Below are 19,792 nucleotides of genomic sequence, written 5' to 3' on the forward strand. Positions count from 1 at the left end.
GGTCTAAAGGAAGAATCTCAATTTATATTTTAATTTTGGGCCTATTCTAAGTCTCCATGTCACATTTATCAATGAAAATAAAAGGCATCATTGGCAAGATGCATTTGTTATATTTTTCCACCTCATTACAACAATAGTCTTTGTGATACGCGTGCGGATTTTTATTTATTTTTTTATTAAACAACAGAAGAATATACAGGACACAGAGGTGATGTACTCTAGCTAAAGCTAATATTAAACATCACCTCTGGAAAAAAAGATACAAGTTACATAGACAAGTACAATAACAATAATAAACAGCAATTGGGTCGTCCAATACAAACAAGCTAACAAACAAACAATGAATATATCAATATACCTGAACTAAGTTTTAAAACGTCTGCTTGTCAAAATATAGTGCTGAGTCAAGCCTAAAATGTTACAGTTGAAATCATACGAAACAAAGGATGAACCTCTTAATAATAAATAAATGAAGGCTTGATCAGACAAAGTATCGATATCAAGAATAGGGGCTAAAAGGTTCCGTAGGTTGCCCAGAAGGTTGAGTCTTTGTTGGTTGTACATAGGGCAGTTGAGAGCGGATTTGAGAGCTGATATGCGGTCACAAGCTTTCATTTTACATATTTTCATCGTTTTACAACATTACGTAAGTTCTGTGCAACAACAAAGGCCATACCAAGCATTGCAAGGACTAGAACTTGACCGTAAACATATGCATGCGCATGTACTTGTCATGGTTTAATGGTTCCATTCACTGGAAAAGACAGTGGAATGCAAGCATTATGAACAATGCATGTTTTGGTATTCAATCTCATAATGCCGGACATTGGCTGTACAAGTGTGCTAAAATACGACAGTTGGGAGCGGACCAAAGCTAACAAGGCTGGACTCCAAGCTACTAACATCCTGCCAGGGTGCACAACTGTGCCAAGTAACCTTTTATTTGTGGTTGGTAGGCTTAATTGCAATAGCTCACTGAAAGTCAGGCATGCATAGGTTTCATAATCGTGTCTTTGTTCTATTGTGTTTGCAGAGCCCCTTACAAAACAAGGCATCATGAAAATGGTTTCACTTTCACGTTGCCTCCCTGCAATAACAATCTGGAGTAAGAAAAACATACTGTTTTCTTGATTTTTTTTCCTTGCCTTCAAATGAGATTCATATGTTGATCAAAGGGTAGCCAACAGTAATAGGGTCAAAACATATAGTTTTGTGTATTAAGTTTTGCATTTTTACATTTGCATGGTACACCCAATACAATCTCCTGGTCATGCTTGAGCAACACTTGATAATATTTTCAACATGATGTCAGACTGTAGAAGCTTCCAGTGTGAACAGCTCAGGCATTGTGGCCAGGACTTCTGAAAATTATGGAATAACTGGAATAAAGTATGGAATAACTGTTTCCTATCAACATTTTTTATGTTTTCACAGTGTTACTCCTAATTTCAACACATGTTCCGTGTCATTAAACATATTCATACTACTACTGTGCAGAAATAAAATGCACAAGCATCTGGTAATATAGACTTTTTATTACTACATTCAACACATATCTATACCAACAGATAAAATGTACTACATAGGCTATAATGTGACATTACTATAACAGATAAGTACAGGAAGGATATGCAGGGTATCATGAAAGAAAAGAAAATGTGACCAATATTGTTCAGAAGAATTTCGTCATTGGTTGTACTTCATATGCACTTACCCATATTGGTAACATTCATGTACATAAATCTGTATGTAACAAATGTGAAGTTTAATGAAAAGATACTGTGTGATACATCAGAAAGCATGCAAGCCATGAGAAATTCAATTTCTTTTCCATAAATGCAAAATGACTACATACATTTGATCTGTTGCACAGATTCTACAAGTCAGAGCATTGGCAATGCTATAAAGTAAATACATCTTTGATAAAAGCTTCCAAAATGTACAGAAGATTCCTTGATGAAGGTTAGACATCGAGGTAATGAGGTACTCAAGTCAAAAATTATTCAAGCAACTGGAGAAGTTTTGTAATGGTCAGATGCTTCCAGAAGATATTCAATTTCTTGAGTAACGTTTGTATTGTGTACAGATGGTACTACCACCAAAAACTAGTAAGCATTTGAATGATACTGCTGTGTTCACTAAGACTGTATAGGTAAAAGTGCATCAGAAAGTCAGTCTTGTTAAGGGTCCACCTCCATGTGAGCGTCTTGTGACCCACCACTGTCATCCAGAATCTGATGGTCCAACTCCCACAAGTCATGCACTGCAATTTCTGGAAGGCAAGATAAACAAATAAGTACAAACAGAGATACAATACAAATACAGCATTATACATGTACTCATAACCCTTGTGGGATGCTGATCTGAATCTTTAAAATCTAAGAACATTATCCTCAACAAGGGACATTACATAGTAAGATAGAATAATTATATTTTACATGCTATGAAAAAAGTGACATCTTCTTTCAAAAACATTTACCTTCCATTTTACTTTGCCTTAATACGAAACTTTAAAAAAGGGTCCAGTGTATGTTGAGACTTTATACCTGACATAATTCAGTGATAAGACAGAAATGAATGCCATACCTTCATTTTCCCTGACATCTGTGAGTTTGGAGAAGACTCTCTTGAGTCCATGTACCAGTCTGGTGTACTGGTGTTCTACAGCTGCGTGGTGTTCCCCGTACAGGGGGTCATGTAGACTCAGGTGGTGCAGCACTAGGGTGCCACTTCTCAGGAGCTGGAGACTGTGGACACACCAAACAGCACTGCATCACCCATCAGGGCTCGAAATACTTCTTTCTGCATACCTAAACTGATCCAGGTAACTTTTAAAATTACCTGCACCAGGCAAATGTTACCTGCACTACTTCTTTTCTTAGTCTGAAGAGGGGCTGACATTTTCTCTAACCCTGGAGCATAAAAGGTGCAGAATTCAAATTTGTAATGGTGTCAACGTCAGCACATTTTGCAAAGCATTCTAGTCTTTGACATGCAGTTTGTACTATACTTTAACATGCAGACTTACTGTCCCTTAGCTGACAAGGTATCTCCACTCTCCAACACCTCACTCACAGCTCGGTACAACATGATCACCAGTGATCTCACCACCTGGAACACAACACAACACAACAGAACATTTTCTCAACTCACATGTAGAAATTACTCAATATATGTTTTTTCTTACACATGAAAATAAGCATTGTTTCTTACAAATTGAGAGCCCTAAATGTTTTCTTTTTAATGCTAACTGTGCCTTCAACATACATGTATATTGATAATTCAGAGAAGCGTTCGAGTAAATATTGCAACATGTCTCCACTCTCCACTGCCATTCTTCCTCGTGTCATACACATACAAGTTCAACATGCGTAACAGTAGCACCAATATATCTGATTCTACAATTATCATGTTGCATGATGTTAGACCTGTTTAGTCATGTTTTTACACATAACTTGTATATGAAGGTGGCGTCTGTGTAGCACAGTGGCAGAACATCCGACTATGAACCAATAAGACCCAGGTTCAATCCCCAGTGGAGTACCCAGACATGTCCGGACATGCACTCAGACGTTGTGCCCTTGGGAAAGGCACTTAACACACATTTCCCATGTCCTAAGCCCAGCAGTAGGGTTTGGGTTGGCGTTAGGAAGGGCATCCAGCCGTAAAAACTCTTGCTACAAAAAAGGACTTGCACTTGATGAGGAGTTCTGGGGCTCCCCCATCCATGTGCAAGCACGTCTAACCCCCAGATGATGGTGAACAAAAGACGTTAAATTGGATAGAGAGAGATAGAGATTTCTTGCATGATACAAAAAGGGAAGGTAAAAAAACTACTCCTACCAACCTCCACACTACACTGACAGTCGCTCCTGACCAGCAGAGCAGTGCCTCCGGGGTGGGTGGACACCACTGTGGACAGTAACGTCACAACCTGGGGGAAGATCATTACAATTAGGTTTTTTGTCATTAAATCACTGCCACTTGCTTAACATCCCACTAGCAACTGCCATGTCGACATCAGCTTTAGGATATCAACTAGTTGTCAATTGTTACTTGTTAAATGCAGGTATAGCTTACACTGAAGAAATTATAATAATTTTAAAAGAATATCTGTGCCATATGTTGTAACTTTTAGCAGTCAGTACAAAGACTTCTAAAGATATGGTATTTGTTACACTGTATACTGTGAAGAAATGCCTCAGTTATACATGCACACAAACACACCCACCTGTTGCTGCATTGCCAACCACTGCTGTGAAACAGTGCCCCCTTGTCGCTCACTGTTGTAGTACAAGTTCAGTAGCAGGCATGACTCTGAAGCACGAAATGGATCTAATCAGATTTTCCGCAATATTGACCTTTTATCAGAACAAAACTCAGTTGGGAAAGCTTATTTCTATCAAACAAGGCTCACATTAGGTATGGATATCACGAGATAGAAGTCAGATAGGTGTATACAATATCTGATGAAAGAGCAACATACCTTTTGAATGCCCTTTATAACCAAAGGCACAGCTGTATTAAGATGGGTACCCACCATTTTGTGTGCAGAAGGAAGGCACAAGTGTTGAACATGGAGTCAGAGCAACCAGTAGCTGTGCACACAGGGCAACAGTCATCACATCACAGTTTTCAGTCAGGCATGACGGCAACAAGGTGTCTGAAAACAGAGGCTTGAAGCTGGAAAAAAAAACAAGAGAAGTACATTACATCTCAGGCTTTGTGAGCAAATCACTTTGATGCAATATCTCCTACATGACACACACAAAAAACATGTAATTCAAGTTATTTCAGCTGTGTTCTAAGTGCAAGTACATTTTTGTATTTGCATCTTTACATGTACATCAATACCAAATGGATCAAAGAAGGGGAAATACACAGAACACTTACTTGTCCAAGTTCTTCTTGTCACAGCTTGAGGCCAGTGCTATCAAGACTTCCAATGTTGCAGTAGTAACCACTAATGCACTGTGCTCCTTATTGCTGACCTGCAGGTCAAGTAACTTCAGCAGTTCTCCAAACAGTTGGCAGGTAGAGAGCCACGGCTGGCTCTGAAAGTTCTTTGTGCTCTGTTCAGAACTGGGGGCTGCTGTAATGGTGGATGTGCTCGCTGTAGATGTGTCCATCTGGTGAGGAAAGAAACAAAACATTCAACTTTTTAAACTTCTATCAAATTATTCTGTAAAAAACATATGAATCAATGTACCAAAAGATGTAGCAAAAAGGATGAGAAATGAGACAATGAAAAGGATAAGTGTTATACGAAAGGCGATATATTTCCGTTTTGGTGAAATTCATTTATCAAGTTTTTTTCTAACCTTTTCACAAGACGGAATGCTCGTCCCCTCCTCCACAATCATGACATCTTCGTCTTGCTGACCACTTTTGATCTTTTCACGCAGCTTCACAGTCATTTCTTGAGACTGACAGCTGATCCAGCCCTGCATCAGCACGTTCCCTGCCTCAGGACAGTACAGTAATAACCTCTCCAACAGTCTTAACGCATTTACCGCTCCCTCTTTTGCCTGACGGAAGTTTACAACAGACTCTGATGTGGAAGAGCTACAATTGCTGGAATCTATGGACCCTCCCTCCAAACTACTGCCTTTAGAAGACCCGTCCATGCTGGTAAGCAAAGACTGGTTAATCTTTGTCTGTACGACATCTCTGTACTGACACAGATGATCTTCGATCATAGGGAAGAGGGACACGACAGATTCTGTTGTCTGGGGAGGACACTTCAGCAAAGCTGACAGTGACTGCTCATCTTTATCTACGACATGTTGCTTGTTGTCTTCTTCTCTTCTTGCAGGAGACAAGAGATGAGATATCCCATGTAAAGCCAGTTTATGGTGCTCAGAATTGAGTGTTGAACTTGTAGAACTACTAACAGATGATGTTGGAACGGGACCAGCACTATGAAAACAACATAGAAAACATTTTTAAATCACAATAGTTGACTGTAGAAATAACACAATTTTGTTACATGTATCAGTAGGTAAGAATGCAGTCTGGTTCAAGTTTAAGTGCCATCAATGACCTAGAAGGTTTTGATTGAAGTATGATATAAAAGGCACACTACAAACAGTTTGTACCTAGATCCCTGGGCATTTCCTAGATGACAATGATCCTTTGAGCCTGGGGCAGGCTGGTCGACTTGGCAGTGAAGCTGGAACAAGGTGAGCAGGCCTTGCTGAGTATCGTGGGATTCCTGTTTACTGTATGATGCTGGCAGGTTTCCCGGGAGTAGAAGTTTCTGCATCAAGAGAGGCCCTGAGAAGCCATCTATACAAAGAAATATGTAAGAAAAGGACTTAAGAACAATGACTGACATACTACTATTCCACATGATAGGGTCTAGGGACCTGGTGCATATCTAAGTAAAGCAACACACAATTATGTGAGGACTGTGGCATGTAAGTTGTATATATCAAAAGAATGGTAAATTGTTGCTACTGACATTAGACTTGCACATGTTTAGATATCCACCACACAGTGACCACAGTCCACAACCCAAACTACACATTAAGATATGGGTCACCTACAATTGTTTTAATTGTGAGTACTCTGACCTGCTACAATCCCCAGTCCCAGTGATAGTGGTGTCTCAGTCTGCGGCACCTTGTCATGCTCACTGCTAGTCTTCTCAGGAGTGGAAGGAGGTCTTGATTTTAACTTGGGAGACTCAGACTTTCTGGCTGGAGATCCTGAAAAAAAAGTCATTCACAAACTGAGGAAAAGATAGACATGATATTAGAAAAAAGCTTGGACATTGGACAACACTTAACAGGTTAACATAATTCATTTTAAGATGGAGCAAATGCCATGATGGTGACATATAGATATATTGTACATACCATAATGCTTCTCTGGAGTGTTGCTGGTACCTGACCCTTCCCCTTTGACCTGCCCTGGCGACTTTTTCGTCTTGCCTTCCTCCATGAAGGACTCCTTTGTTGGGAAGTTTCCCCTGCCCGGGGTTCTGGGGGACTTGGGTTCACTCTTAAACTTGGCTGGAATCCCTCCCACCTTTGGGCTGTTAACTGGTGTTGCAGAGGAGTTTCCTCCCTCTGTTAGTCTCTTACATTTCTGCTCCATAGCTTTCACAACGTTCTGAGCTTCCGTCACTTCAGCTTCCTTGAACTGCAGCTGTGTCTTGAGTTTTTCCAGCTCCTTTTTCATCTCCTTCTCCTTGTAGGTCTGTGCTTGTACCTTCTTTTCTTCTTCTTCCAAGCGGGCCTTCTTAAATTGGTCGATCTCCTCCTGGTGTTTCCTTAAGGAGTCTCGAAGAATCTTAATTTCTCCCTCTTTGCCAAACTGCTCCTCTTGCAAGGATGATAACTGTGATGGAAATACATGAAAGATAATTTTGAAATTAACAATTCATAGAATATTCCTATTCTAAAGGCACGAAAACATAAAAACAAATACCTTACTTTAGGTTAGATAATACTTGTGTACCTGCTTTTTGTAGTTATCACACTCAGCTTTCAGCCTGTCCAGTTCCTGTTGGTTGATATTCGGCCCAGCCTGCCTTGTTGACGAGGATCCCAGCTTGCTGCCTGTTGCTATTGCAGCTGTAGTAGATACTTGTACCTCTCCCTTCTGCCTGAAAGTGGTCCTTTTGCTCTCCAACTCCCTTGAGTTCTGACCCATTCCCTTATTAGTGGATGATCCACCAGGTTTTACATCAGTACTCTTAGGTAGGACACTGCTGTTTGAAACTTGTGTTGTTCTACCACTAGCTGACTTAAAAGTAAAGGACCCTGCACTGCTCACTCCGCTTGTACTTCCCTGGGTTTGTCTTTTACCAGCCATGCTCTGTTGTTGCCTGGTACCATGTGAAATGTTATTTGTGACATGAGAAGAACCAGTTGTTATGGAATCAAAGTTGGGTACATTACTCTGGACAAGGTTTCTTGTTGAGCTGGTGGATGCCTGACCCATACCATAGCCATTTTGTTTCTGCTGCCTAGACTCTGATGCGGATGCTACTGAAGGATCTGCTTGGCTGTATGCTTGAGATGCCATAAAGTCAATCTGATCCAAATCGTCGGCTGTCAGAAACTCATCGTCGTCTGCAAAAGTGTCATTAAATCCAGATCCTGCAGCAGCATTGTCCAGTCTGGCCTTTTTACGAGGAGTCTCTACGCTGTCTTGGTTTGAGGCTGCAGCCATGTTGGTGTGTCTCCCTGGAGGCCTGTTCTGTTGTGTGTTGTATGTGAACATGCCAGGCCGATGGTGTTTGCCTGTTTTGGGTCCAGTGAACAGAGGATTGGAGGCCATCATCACAGATGGACCCTGCCATATGGAAAATAAAAAGGAATGCTAAAATCAGTCATTGATTAAAATACTCTATTCCAACTTCTGACAGAACGAGATAGGTCATCTTTAAAAAAAAAACTTGTAAAGGTGGGTATGGACAATTTTTAAAACTAGCTGAAACTAGCAAATAAATGGTTTTCAAATTATTATGACAGTGTGCTACAATAGCCATATATAGCTATAGTTGGCACATGTGATCATCACAACAGACTGGCCAGAGTTGATCAGTTGGTCAGCTATAGATTTATTATAGGATGGATAATCTACGTAAACTAGAGCATCATCAGTAGAATTCTGGATCACACACAAATCACATGATCATGAGTTTGTTTTCTTGCTACTCATCACGGTAGCAGTATGAGTATGACTGGTCGACTGGGTTTGGCTCACGAGATCAGCGTTCAACTAACGAAAAAGATACAGCATAATATGACAAACAGTTCCCGGTTAGTTTCCATGTATTCTTCTTACCTACTAGACCTTCGACAACAACTCTACAGCCATGCAAAAACAGATATTTGCACGAGTTGTTGTCAAATTATCACAAAGTTCTGCCGCCATTTTTCATCTGAAATTTGAACTCTCGGACTGATGGGAAATCTCGCGAGATCAGGATATGGCAAGTCTATTATCGAGTTCGGGACCAAATAGAACATTTTTACATAAAATAGACAGTATTCTTTAGTCATAAAAGCCTTTTATTTATTATCAATAGCGTAAAAAGTATAAAATACATCTATTTAAAAGCATGTTGTACTGTTTTGGTGTACAATGTTTACATTGCAAATCACAAAACCACCCCTTTTTCATTGAATCATTTCTTCCAAATATTGACCTCTGACCTAGATCAGTTTACGAAAGTGTCCAAGTTTCGCGCCAAGATGAGCCGAGTTGCTGTGGTAAGTCCTCAACAAAACAGTTCAGTTTGGTTGAAAGACAGGATATCTCGATAGGCAGTGTACTGTGATGTCCTCTTCTCAAAAGCTACTTGATTTTGCTTTTTTTCTCTACTTTTATGCCTTTTGCCATCCCTCTCTGAGATCCTCTGACACTTCGAGGTAGCTCAGACTTTTTTTGCGCATTTTCGATCCCGGACCACCCTACAAATGTAGTTTGTTCAGTCACTACCAAGTTAGTACCAACGTATTGGCAGAAGCGACAATCAGAGTAGATTGAAGCTAGTCAGGGTGAGGCCCAGGAGTCAGGACATTAATTTGCCCACTGACTGAGAGACTTGGTGAAACTGCTCAGGCTGACATGTACAGTGCTGAATCATGCTGAGTCATGTGTCAACAGACTAAGGTGTGCCGCAGCGCTCACCGGTGTCTAACAGAAGTTCTGTTGAGATATAAGAGATAAGGACGAGTAATGTTGTCACTGATGTTGGTTTCCCCTAAATTATTCATTGATATAGATTAACATAAACAAAAGCTATTTCTGAAGCTTAAATATTGCATCATTATCTCCATGAAAAATGGAGATATACATGTAGTTTTTTTTGTTGTCTTATATCACAGGTTACAGGTGGAAACAAGGGTATTGGCTTAGCCATAGTCAAGGGGCTGTGCAAGCAGTTCAATGGGACCGTGTATCTCACTGGTATGTATTGCAGATGCTGAACCAGTGACTTTTGCGATCAATCTGTACAAACACATCATCAATATGCATGTAGTCTTTATCCTCCTAGTGTAACAATTCCATACTGTTGAGAGCCAGATACTACTAGTATTTGTGTGGATGTTGACATTTTCGCAGTGGTTTGATGTTCAGTTTTCTCAGTAACTATGTATGAAAATGCTTATTTTGTCTTTGGTCTGCCTACCCTTTTGTTTCAACTGCGAAATTAATATCACCATGAACACTTCAATTTTTTCCCTAATGAGAAATTAAATCCCAGCAAACTTAAAGGCATTTACAGTAAATGGAGTAAAAATCAAAGTCTTTACCTCCACCCTGTTGTGCAGCTAGAGATGCGAGTAGAGGACAGGAGGCCGTGAAGGAGTTGAATGAGCAGGGCTGCCAGCCCAGGTTTCACCAGCTAGACGTCTCGTCGCTGGACAGCATCCACAGGTTCAAGCAACACCTGGAGCAAGAGCACCAGGGGCTGGATGTGCTGGTGAACAATGCAGGGGTGATGTATGGGGTGAGGCCATAGTTGCTTCTAACATCTACTTTGCTTCTCTCTCCTCAAATAGGGCCTATACTGTTAAGATTAACTTAAAGGACACCTAAGCAATATTAGGGCGCTGAAAGTCATATATTCAAAATCAATTTTTTTCTGGTTTCTATCCATAGTAAGTTTAGATAACACTATACCATCACATATCGACCATCATGGAGCAAAAATGTGATGTCGTTGTGTGGTGGAAACTCATTGAAAATCTGAGCACTTGGAGGCCAGCCATCATTTCAAATCTTCCGAACATGCACGATTATGACCGATAAGTTCCGAACGCATCCAAAGAAATAATCACGTGGTCATGGCTCAATGTCCTTGGGCATTGTGACGTCACGCGGCCGGAAGTTACCGAAAATTGTCGACAGAAAACGGTTACGGCTGGATTCTGGGCTGATTTTTGGGGGACCCAATAAATAAAATACTCCTTTTGTGGCTTGCTTCTGTGCTATTTTAAACGCCCAAAGTCTGAAATAATGATGCAGATGTGCTAATATGGGGAAGCAAATGTCAATTTCAACCTCATAAAACACAATTGTTTTCCCCAGAATATTTCAAGTTTTACCCCCTGAAATCGCTTAGGGCAGGGGCATGCAACAACAATTCTACTCTAACCTTTACTGTAGCTGTGTTGGTATCTCCTGTGATGCATGCATGTCAGTGTTTAAAACATCTGCATAATATCTAATCAATACACAATTATTGAAAATATTGTAAGCTTTACTTTTTGCCATAGTAAAAAGCTAGCAGTATTGTGAAGATTTGTAAGGATTTTTGTGAATTTTGGTGACATACACATAGTCTAGTATTCTCATGTTTACTTGTTACCCTATCGCGATGGCTGTTTTATAATGTTTCTCGTATGTAATGTTTCAGCGTAGCAATCCCACACCTTTGGTGGAACAGGTTGATGTTACCATGGGGATCAACTTCTTTGGGACAGCGAACCTTACTAAGGTGTTGAAGCCACTGCTGAGACCTCATGCCAGGTACAAGGCTACAAAGGAAGAGGTTCTATAGCAACTCCTTGCTAACACTCTGTGATTAGTGTGACTGAATAATGTTGGTGGTATGGGTTCTACTGTTCTTCAGGTTGTATTTCAAAACAACCAATTTGGTATCCTAATGAAGGATTTTCAAAAATCCAGATGCCTTTGGTTACCTGAAACCTTAGACATGAAATGTTGAGCATCTTTGATAAGATGAATTTGTAAACTTCAATATTCACATGTATACGGTAGCAATTGCAGGTATAGTTATTCTGTGTGGTAATGTTTGCATTGTTTCCCCATCAGAATCGTGAATGTCAGCAGTGGTCTGTGTGACCTGTCAAAAGCTACCCCTGAACGCAGACAGACATTCCGATCAGAACAGCTGACTGAAGAGGAGCTGGTCCAGATGATGGAGCAGTTTGTCAGGTAATGATGGGCAGTAGATGAAGGAAGGAGTAATGGCACAAAGTTACTTGACAAAACATCAGTTGATCTTTAAAGGAAGCCAAAAGGTATGGTCGGGAATCCTACTATGCTATGCGAAATATACCAAAAAGTATAGTCTCCATCGAAATTACATTAGTCCGTCATAATTCACCGCTATATTATTAATTTGAAAATCGCAGCATACGCCCCCGCCCGGTGACCTTGGTTGACCTCTACTGCCTCGTGACCCCGCGTGACGTCACAGGTCTGAGCAGATCATGCAGATTGAAGAGAATCCAGTTGAAAATGAAGACTTTGATATCCACCCTCCCACTGAATGCAAGACCTGTGACGTCACGCGGTCGTCACGCGGCCGTAGAGGTCAACCGAGGTCACCAGGCGGCGGCGTATGCCGCGATTTTCAAATTAATAATATAGCGGTGAATTATGACGGACTAATGTAATTTCGATGGAGACTATACTTTTTGGTATATTTAGCATAGCATAGTAGGATTCCCGACCATACCTTTTGGCTTCCTTTAAGTTAATGGCTTGTTGGTAGTGCCACATAAATGCAGATGAAAGTAGTATAAAGCGTGGACAGTGAAGTCAATAGCACATACAGGATACTGGAATTGTAAAGTTTTAGTGCATAGGAACAGTTTAAACACACATTTTTCTGACAACTTTTTGTGTGTGTATCTAGTGATGTGAAATCAGGTGTGCATGAAGAGAAAGGATGGGAGATGGAATTGCTGGGTAAGTTATGTTTTCTCATATGTCTTTGTTCAGTAGAACATCATTTCACTTATTAATTGAAAATCTTTTCCCATTAACTGACATTGGTACATAAGAGGATCCTTCAGGCATATTGACAAATGATTTGGGAGATTATGAGAGCAGCATGAGAGGGACATATTTATGTCACTATCAGAGTACATGTACATTTGAAGCCTGGTGCTATGATATTATGTCTCTCTCTTTATATTATGTACATACTTACATTAATCTTAACATCACTGCATTTACAGAAGATTTTGAGAGACATAATCATTTTGTTCATTTCCCACAGCTTACCGTGTGTCTAAAATGGGTGTGACAGCCCTGAGTATGGTGCTGCAGAGACAGTTTGATGCTACTCCAGGAGCAGATGTTGTTGTCAATGCTGTAAGTACTTTGTTTTAATTGATTATCTGTAAGATGCCTACTGCAGTGATATACATACATTTACATTTTTTTAAGTCAACAGACAGTTTCATATACAGGAAATTGAATGCATCCATCATTGATATGATAATATTTTTTGTGTATCAGCACCAAAAACCAATACATAGATGAAGCAAACATAGACAACTGTTTCATATGATTCAGATTCAGTCTGTCCTATATTGTTATGTTTTTGTTTATCTGACAGGTATGCCCAGGATGGGTGAAAACAGACATGGGAGGTGCTTCTGCAGGAAGATCAGTGGAAAAAGGTTAGTTTGGGACACATCTATCTAAAATCAAGCAGATTCTTTCCTTTCAAAGATCACAAAGAAGAATCCATGCCCCATGTATGTCATGTCCCATGCCACTGCAAATTCACCCATAGCTTCCCTCTCAGTCCAAGATTTCCTGCTTGTAGACTTGTTCCTTGTAAACAAGACTGTCCTGTCTTGTAGATAACAGGTGTACGTTTACACCTCCTGATTGTAATTTTACATTCCTGTAAGGATAATGTTTGAGTAAACCCTCCTCCTGCTGTTGGATACATGTTGGCCACTCACCAACCTATAATAGTTAAAGCATGAGTCAAACAGGGAGCAGATAAAGCTGGTATATGGCCTCCTTCGGTCAATACTGACAATGGTAGAATCCTCATTGACATCAGCCATAAAGCTACATCTGTTGAAAGAGAGTTTTTATTCACAGGAGCTGAAACACCGCTCTACCTGGCCCTGCTGCCTCCTAATGTGAGCAGTCCCAGAGGGAAATTTCTGCGAGACAAGGAGATTCTCAGCTTCTAGGAAGCATGGAAGCGCATGCAGAAGGAGTTTGAATTGAAGTGACCAACAATTAAAAGAAATGTGAAATGTCTTGCACAGAAGGCTGTAATCATTTAAAGTTTTGTAGTATTGTCAGTGGCAAAACATATATTGTAATTATCATGTTTTCTGATTTAAGCATCTTAATGATTACTTATTGCATTTCAAATTGTCACATTCTTCTGCAAAAATGTTTTAGCTACTGTACTTTTAAAAACAACCCTATCTCATGCTGTGTTGACAGCCACTCGAAAGTAATACCTCATGCTGTAGTATCATTATGGCTTGCAAGGAGGCGCTGCTGTACTATAGTACAGTATACTAGTATATGGCCTCCTTCGGTCAATGTTGACCATGGTAACATCATAATTGATATCAGCCCTACAGCTTCGGCTGTGGCTACTGTTCTGTAGTATATACTAGGTAAAGGGGGGTGCTGATGTACTAGAGACACCAGTTTTCATCAGACGATTCTGAACACCATATGATTTGGTCTTTCGGTACAAATTCACCTCACTTTGACTGTTTTGATATTTAGAAGCACCAAAATTTGACATTGATGCATCTCGAAAGTCTATATTTCCACTTTATTTCTTAAGTTGACTATACCAAACCAATGAACTTTAACTCCATTGGGTCGAGTTATTGAATGAGATAAAATAAATGTATGGGTCCTTTGAACTGTAGTGTGAGCTATTCTCTTTATTCTACTTTGTAATTCTGTTGTTTTAGATGGAATGATTCTGCCCCTTCCACACTTTTTGATAAGCACGAAAAGAAAAAAAGACACCCTGCATAGGAGTTTTTGAAACGAAGATGATTGCAGTTTTATTCCAAATTTCAATAAATTTGAAAACAGTAGATCTAACCAAGGAGGTTATCTAACGTTAGCATAGATTCACGTAAACACAGCAACATAAATCTTTACAAAGCGTCGTTCTATAAACATAAGCGTACCTCTCTGTATACAAGATGGTGTTATACCGCTGACGAATCTAATGTGCGATCATAAACTTGATACAGGTCGGCATACGGAGAGGGCGGGTAGGAGGGCAGTCACCGTCACTGTCGCTTCCCTTTCGGTCTCCTAGCAACGGCTGTAAACTTGGTTTCTCAGATCTTACCGGTAGCACCACGTGACCGTTTGCAAAAGCAGATGTTTGCACGAGATGTTATAACAAAGTTCTTCCGCCATTTTTCATCTGAAATTTTCAACTCTCGGACTGGCGTACTGGAATCTGGCGAAATCTGGATGGGGCAAGTCTATTATCGAATTCGGGACCAAAAAGAACATTGGGTACAGATAAACAGACGGTTTTCTTTATTCAGAAGCTTCCTGATTATTGATGATAGTGTACAACTATAAAATAAGTTTATCTAGATGCATACCGCACTGTTGTTTGGTTTAAAGAATATTAACATTGCAAACTAAAAAATTTCTTCCACAAATTGACCTCTGACCTAGATGAGTTACGAAAGTTTCCAAGTTTCGCGACAAGATGAGCCGAGTTGCTGTGGTAAGTCCTCCACAAAACAGTTGATATCCATGAAAGTTTGTTTCCGATTGAAAGATAGAATTTCTCGATAGGTAGTGATGTCCTCTTCTCGAAACCTACTTGATTTTGCTTCTTTTTTAAAACTTTTCTGTCTTTTCCTATCCCTCACTAGCTTCGAGTCAAGCTTGAGTAAAACTTTTGCGCATCGGATTCCGACCCCGGACCACCCTCCAAATGTAGTTTCTTCAGTCACTACCATGTTCGTACCAATGTATCGACAAAATCGGCAAGCAGAGCAGATTGAAGGTAGTAAAGAGTGAGGCCAGGCTGAGGACTGAGAGACTTGGTGAAAGTGCTCAGGCTGACAGTGCTGAATCATGCTGAGTCATGTGTCAACAACCTCAAATATATAAACTGAGGCGTGCTGTCACCGGTGCAGAAGTTCTGTTGAGATGTTAGAGATTGGTCACAACTAATGTTGTCGCTGATGTGAAAGTTTCCAAGTTTCGTGCCAAGATGAGCCGAGTTGCTGTGGTAAGTCCTCCACAAAACAGAGACTCGGTGAAAGTGCTGAGTCATGTGTCAACAACCTCAAACTGAGGCGTTCTCTCACCATTGTGTAAGTTCTGTTGAGATGTTAGAGTTTGGTCACAGCTGATGCTGTCACTGATGCTGGTTTATCCATTGACATAGCTTAACATTGACAAAAGTTATTTCTGAACTTGCACTGCATCATTTTGTCTTATAACACAGGTTACAGGTGGAAACAAGGGTATTGGCTTAGCCATAGTCAAGGGGCTGTGCGAGCAATTTGACGGGACTGTGTATCTCACTGGTAAGCATTGCAAATAATGAACTGTTGACTTCACAATCAATTTGTACATAGTATATCTTCAATATGCATGGTGTGGTCTTTATCCTCCAAGTGTTACGCGACTATCAGTGCTCAAAATACTTTTTTTGGTTGCATGCAAAATTGCATGTTGGCAAAACATTAACATGCAATTTGAAAACTTAACACGCAAAATACTTGACAGTCAAAATCTCTCAGTATAGCATAACAAGAAGGACATGTTCACAAGGAAATCTTGAAAATTACATGTAAATTGCAAGTTGCACACTTGTATTGAAAGCTCTGACTTTGCTGGAATGTCAGCTACATTTTTATATTGATACGAGCCATATAAATGGAACAGAAATCAAAGTCTTAACCTCCACCCTGTTGTGCAGCTAGAGATGAGGGTAGGGGACAGGAGGCCGTGAAGGAGTTGAATGAGCAGGGCTGTCAGCCCAGGTTTCACCAGCTAGACGTCTCGTCGCTGGATAGCATCCACAGGTTCAAGCAATACCTGGAGCAAGAGCACCAGGGGCTGGATGTGCTGGTGAACAATGCAGGGGTGATGTATGGGGTGAGGCCATGGTTACTTCTAACATCTACTTTGCTTCTCTCTCCTCAAATAGGGTCTACACTGTTAAGATTAACAAAATAAACGAAGCAATCAGGCCTTAATATCAGGGGTGTGCAACAACAATTCTACTTTAACCTTTAGCTGTCAGTATCTCCTGTGATACAAGCATGTCATTGCTTGATACATCTGTACAGGAATAAAGACAAAATGCACCTGTCCAGTAGTAAGCTTCACTTTTTGACAAAGAAAAATAAACAAGCAGTATTGTGGAGATTAATGATTTCTGTGAAGTTTGGATGCATGGACGAAGTTTTCTTTTCATGTTCAGTTGTTAGTTACTTGTTACCCTATCATTACCCTGTCATTATGTGACTTGTCTGTTTTGCCATGTTTCTTTTATGTAACGTTTCAGCATAGCAAGACGGCACCTTTAGTGGAACAGGTTGATGTTACCATGGAGATCAACTTCTTTGGCACATTGAACCTTACCAAGGTGTTGTCGCCACTGCTGAGACCTCATGCCAGGTACAAATTGCTTCTATCTAATGTATACAAATAAGGAGGGTGGTAAGGTTCTGCTGCACAAGACATTTGCTTGGAATCAAGCAAGTTGATATTTTGATTTTTTATTGCATCTAGATGAGAATTAGTGTTCTGATATGACTATCAGAAACCGTAAGAAAACATTGTTGAGCATCTCTTGTCAGATGCAATAGATGAGAATGTATATTTGGTAGTAGTTGAATAGTTTTTGTGTATTGAATTGATGTTTCCATTGTTTCCTCATCAGAAACAGTGATATCTTATGTCCCCATCAGAATCGTGAATGTCAGCGGCGGGATGGGAGACCTGTCGCACGTCACCCCTGAACTCAGACAGACGTTCCGATCAGAACAGCTGACTAAAGAGGAGCTGGTCCAGATGATGGAGCAGTTTGTCAGGTAATGATGGGCTAGAGATGAAAGAAGGTGTGAACAACGGCGCAAAGTTACTTGCCGAAAACATTAGATGATCTTTAGGTAAATGGATTGTTGGTAGCTATAGTGCCATGTGAATGCATATGATACTAGTGTTAAGTGTGTATGAAGTGAAGTGAAGTCACTAGCATAAACTGAATACCGTAATAAAGACTGCTTTGAAATGTATAGTGTTTTAGTGCAATAACATGTGCATTGTATTAACATATAAAACACGATGACAAGTTCTTGTGTGTATCTAGTGATGTAAAATCAGGTGTGCATGAAGAGAAAGGATGGAAGATGGAAACAGTGGGTAAGTTATGTTTTCTCTTTTTTTAAAAATATGGTATTACATTTATTGAAACTCATGTTAACCATAACTGACAATGCCAGACAAGAGCATCTTTCAGGCATATTGACAAATGATTTGGAAGATTATAAGAGCAAATGGGATGGACTTATTTGAATCACTATCAATGTACAAGCCTGATGTTATGGTATTATGAGTCTCATGTTCAGTTAACATACATGCATTTGAATTAATCTTAACATGACTGCATGCAGAAGATTTTTTTGGAAAATAATCTGTTCATTTCCCACAGCTTACCGTGTGTCCAAAATGGGTGTGACAGCCCTGAGTATGGTGCAACAGAGACAGTTTGATGCTGATCCAGGAGCAGATGTTGTTGTCAATGCTGTAAGTACTTTGTTCTAATCACTTTACATGGATTATCTGTAATAATGCATACTGCAGTGATATACATACATTTACATTTCTTAAAGTCCACATATGGTATACATGTAGTTAAATACATCCATCATTGATGTGATGATGTTTTATGTGACACCTGCACCAGAACCAATACATAGATGAAACAAACATAGACAGCTGTTTCATATGATTCAGATTTGGTCTGTTTTATTGTGTTATAACAGTTGTGTTTTTGTCTGACAGGTTTGCCCAGGCTGGTCGAGAACAGACATGGGAGGTGCTTCTGCTGGAAGATCAGTGGAAAAGGTTTGTTTGGGGACACATCTATCTTAAATCAAGCAGATTCTTTCCTTTCAAAGACCAAAAAGAAGAATCCATGACCCATGCCACACCCACCCCTAGCTTCCCTCTCAGTCCAGGATAGACATCCTGCTTCAAGTCCTGTCTTGTAGATAAGTACATGTGTGCGGTTACACCTCCAGATTGTAGTTTTACATTCCTGTTAGTTATTGTTCATGTAACCCTTCCTCCTACTGATTGCCATCAGCCCTAAAGCTACATCTGTTGAAAGAGAGTTTTTCTCCACAGGAGCTGAAACACCGATCTACCTGGCCCTGCTGCCTCCTAATGTGAGCAGTCCCAGAGGGAAATTTCTGCGAGACAAGGAGATTCTCAGCTTCTAGAAGAAACATGCAGAAGAAGTTTGAATTGAAGTGACCAATAATTGAAAGAAATGTAAAATGTCTCGCACTGAAGGCTGCAATCATTTAAAGTTTTGTTGTATTGTTTGAAAATATTATCATGTGTGCTGATTTAAGAATCTTAATGATTACAAATTGCATTTCAAATTGTCTAATTCTTCTTCAAAAATGTTTTAGCTATACTGTACTTTAAAAACAACCCTACCTCATGCTGTAGTATCATCATGGCTTGCAAGGAGGCGCTGCTTTACTGTAGTATATACCTATGGCCTCCTTCGGTCAATGTTGACCATGGTAAAATCCTAATTGATATCAGCCCCACAGCTTCGCCTATGGCTACTGCACTGTAGTATATACTAGGTAAAGGTGGATGCTGAGCACCATATGATTTGGTCTTTCAGTACAAATTCACCTCACTTTGACTTTGACTTTTTATTTAGGAAATTTGACAAGAATGTATCTTGAAAGGTTATATTTCCACTTTATTTCTTTAGTTGAATTTACCAAACCAATAAACTTTAACTCCATTGAATGAGATTAAAAAATGTATGGGTCCTTTGAACTGT

The 19,792-nt window shown here is 40.0% G+C and overlaps 4 protein-coding genes across 8 annotated transcripts; 2 read left to right on the forward strand and 2 right to left on the reverse strand.

Moving 5' to 3' along the window:
• Positions 1 to 1,515: 1,515 nt before the first annotated feature.
• On the reverse strand, positions 1,516 to 6,714 carry LOC136435059 (uncharacterized). Its single transcript, XM_066428241.1, has 10 exons — positions 6,576 to 6,714; positions 6,099 to 6,288; positions 5,322 to 5,919; positions 4,894 to 5,129; positions 4,541 to 4,683; positions 4,232 to 4,317; positions 3,848 to 3,934; positions 3,029 to 3,111; positions 2,587 to 2,747; positions 1,516 to 2,272 (listed from the first exon to the last, which is right to left on the reverse strand). Exons 2-10 carry the CDS (start codon positions 6,263 to 6,265, stop codon positions 2,181 to 2,183), a joined length of 1,653 nt encoding a protein of 550 aa, XP_066284338.1. The 5' UTR covers positions 6,266 to 6,288; positions 6,576 to 6,714; the 3' UTR covers positions 1,516 to 2,180.
• An 8-nt stretch (positions 6,715 to 6,722) lies between these two features.
• On the reverse strand, positions 6,723 to 9,031 carry LOC136435324 (uncharacterized protein DDB_G0284459-like). The gene is made up of 4 exons (XM_066428716.1): positions 8,800 to 9,031; positions 7,465 to 8,304; positions 6,861 to 7,344; positions 6,723 to 6,733 (listed from the first exon to the last, which is right to left on the reverse strand). Exons 2-4 carry the CDS (start codon positions 8,290 to 8,292, stop codon positions 6,723 to 6,725), a joined length of 1,323 nt encoding a protein of 440 aa, XP_066284813.1. The 5' UTR covers positions 8,293 to 8,304; positions 8,800 to 9,031.
• Positions 9,032 to 9,129: 98 nt separating this feature from the next.
• LOC136435069 (carbonyl reductase [NADPH] 1-like) lies at positions 9,130 to 19,788 on the forward strand. 3 transcript variants are annotated; one of them, XM_066428261.1, is made up of 9 exons: positions 9,130 to 9,227; positions 9,846 to 9,927; positions 10,293 to 10,471; positions 11,381 to 11,493; positions 11,800 to 11,922; positions 12,629 to 12,681; positions 12,995 to 13,089; positions 13,337 to 13,400; positions 19,114 to 19,788. In XM_066428261.1, exons 1-9 carry the CDS (start codon positions 9,210 to 9,212, stop codon positions 19,206 to 19,208), a joined length of 822 nt encoding a protein of 273 aa, XP_066284358.1. In that variant the 5' UTR covers positions 9,130 to 9,209; the 3' UTR covers positions 19,209 to 19,788. The 3 variants fall into 3 exon arrangements, with proteins under 3 accessions (XP_066284358.1, XP_066284356.1, XP_066284357.1); XM_066428259.1 differs by lacking the exon at positions 19,114 to 19,788 and adding an exon at positions 13,837 to 14,630; XM_066428260.1 differs by lacking the exons at positions 9,130 to 9,227; positions 19,114 to 19,788 and adding exons at positions 9,592 to 9,630; positions 13,837 to 14,630.
• LOC136435070 (carbonyl reductase [NADPH] 1-like) lies at positions 15,385 to 19,084 on the forward strand. 3 transcript variants are annotated; one of them, XM_066428264.1, is made up of 8 exons: positions 15,385 to 15,466; positions 16,199 to 16,280; positions 16,676 to 16,854; positions 17,267 to 17,379; positions 17,673 to 17,795; positions 18,074 to 18,126; positions 18,416 to 18,510; positions 18,769 to 19,082. In XM_066428264.1, exons 1-8 carry the CDS (start codon positions 15,449 to 15,451, stop codon positions 18,856 to 18,858), a joined length of 753 nt encoding a protein of 250 aa, XP_066284361.1. In that variant the 5' UTR covers positions 15,385 to 15,448; the 3' UTR covers positions 18,859 to 19,082. The 3 variants fall into 3 exon arrangements, with proteins under 3 accessions (XP_066284361.1, XP_066284360.1, XP_066284359.1); XM_066428263.1 differs by lacking the exon at positions 15,385 to 15,466 and adding an exon at positions 15,758 to 15,979 and having other exon boundaries at positions 18,769 to 19,081; XM_066428262.1 differs by lacking the exon at positions 15,385 to 15,466 and adding an exon at positions 15,975 to 16,064 and having other exon boundaries at positions 18,769 to 19,084.
• Positions 19,789 to 19,792: the final 4 nt, after the last annotated feature.

Source organism: Branchiostoma lanceolatum, chromosome 5, assembly GCF_035083965.1.
Source record: "Branchiostoma lanceolatum isolate klBraLanc5 chromosome 5, klBraLanc5.hap2, whole genome shotgun sequence".
Classification (NCBI taxonomy): Eukaryota; Metazoa; Chordata; class Leptocardii; order Amphioxiformes; family Branchiostomatidae; genus Branchiostoma; species Branchiostoma lanceolatum.

What these genes read in the sequence shown, in the direction of transcription:
- LOC136435059 (XM_066428241.1), bottom strand. Translation starts at nt 6,265, where the DNA reads ATGCAGAAACTTCTACTCCCGGGAAACCTGCCAGCATCATACAGTAAA. An exon ending in ACCTTGTCAGCTAAGGGACA is followed by an intron (nt 2,748 to 3,028) that starts GTAAGTCTGCAT and finishes GTGTGTCCACAG; the next exon opens with TCTCCAGCTCCTGAGAAGTG. An exon ending in AGATGTCAGGGAAAATGAAG is followed by an intron (nt 2,273 to 2,586) that starts GTATGGCATTCA and finishes CTTGCCTTCCAG; the next exon opens with AAATTGCAGTGCATGACTTG.
- LOC136435070 (XM_066428262.1), top strand. Translation starts at nt 16,023, where the DNA reads ATGTGTCAACAACCTCAAACTGAGGCGTTCTCTCACCATTGT. An exon ending in AGGCGTTCTCTCACCATTGT is followed by an intron (nt 16,065 to 16,198) that starts GTAAGTTCTGTT and finishes CTTATAACACAG; the next exon opens with GTTACAGGTGGAAACAAGGG. An exon ending in CGGGACTGTGTATCTCACTG is followed by an intron (nt 16,281 to 16,675) that starts GTAAGCATTGCA and finishes CCTGTTGTGCAG; the next exon opens with CTAGAGATGAGGGTAGGGGA.
- LOC136435324 (XM_066428716.1), bottom strand. Translation starts at nt 8,292, where the DNA reads ATGATGGCCTCCAATCCTCTGTTCACTGGACCCAAAACAGGCAAACAC. An exon ending in GTGATAACTACAAAAAGCAG is followed by an intron (nt 7,345 to 7,464) that starts GTACACAAGTAT and finishes TTTCCATCACAG; the next exon opens with TTATCATCCTTGCAAGAGGA.
- LOC136435069 (XM_066428261.1), top strand. An exon ending in ATGATGGAGCAGTTTGTCAG is followed by an intron (nt 11,923 to 12,628) that starts GTAATGATGGGC and finishes GTGTGTATCTAG; the next exon opens with TGATGTGAAATCAGGTGTGC. An exon ending in ATGGGAGATGGAATTGCTGG is followed by an intron (nt 12,682 to 12,994) that starts GTAAGTTATGTT and finishes CATTTCCCACAG; the next exon opens with CTTACCGTGTGTCTAAAATG.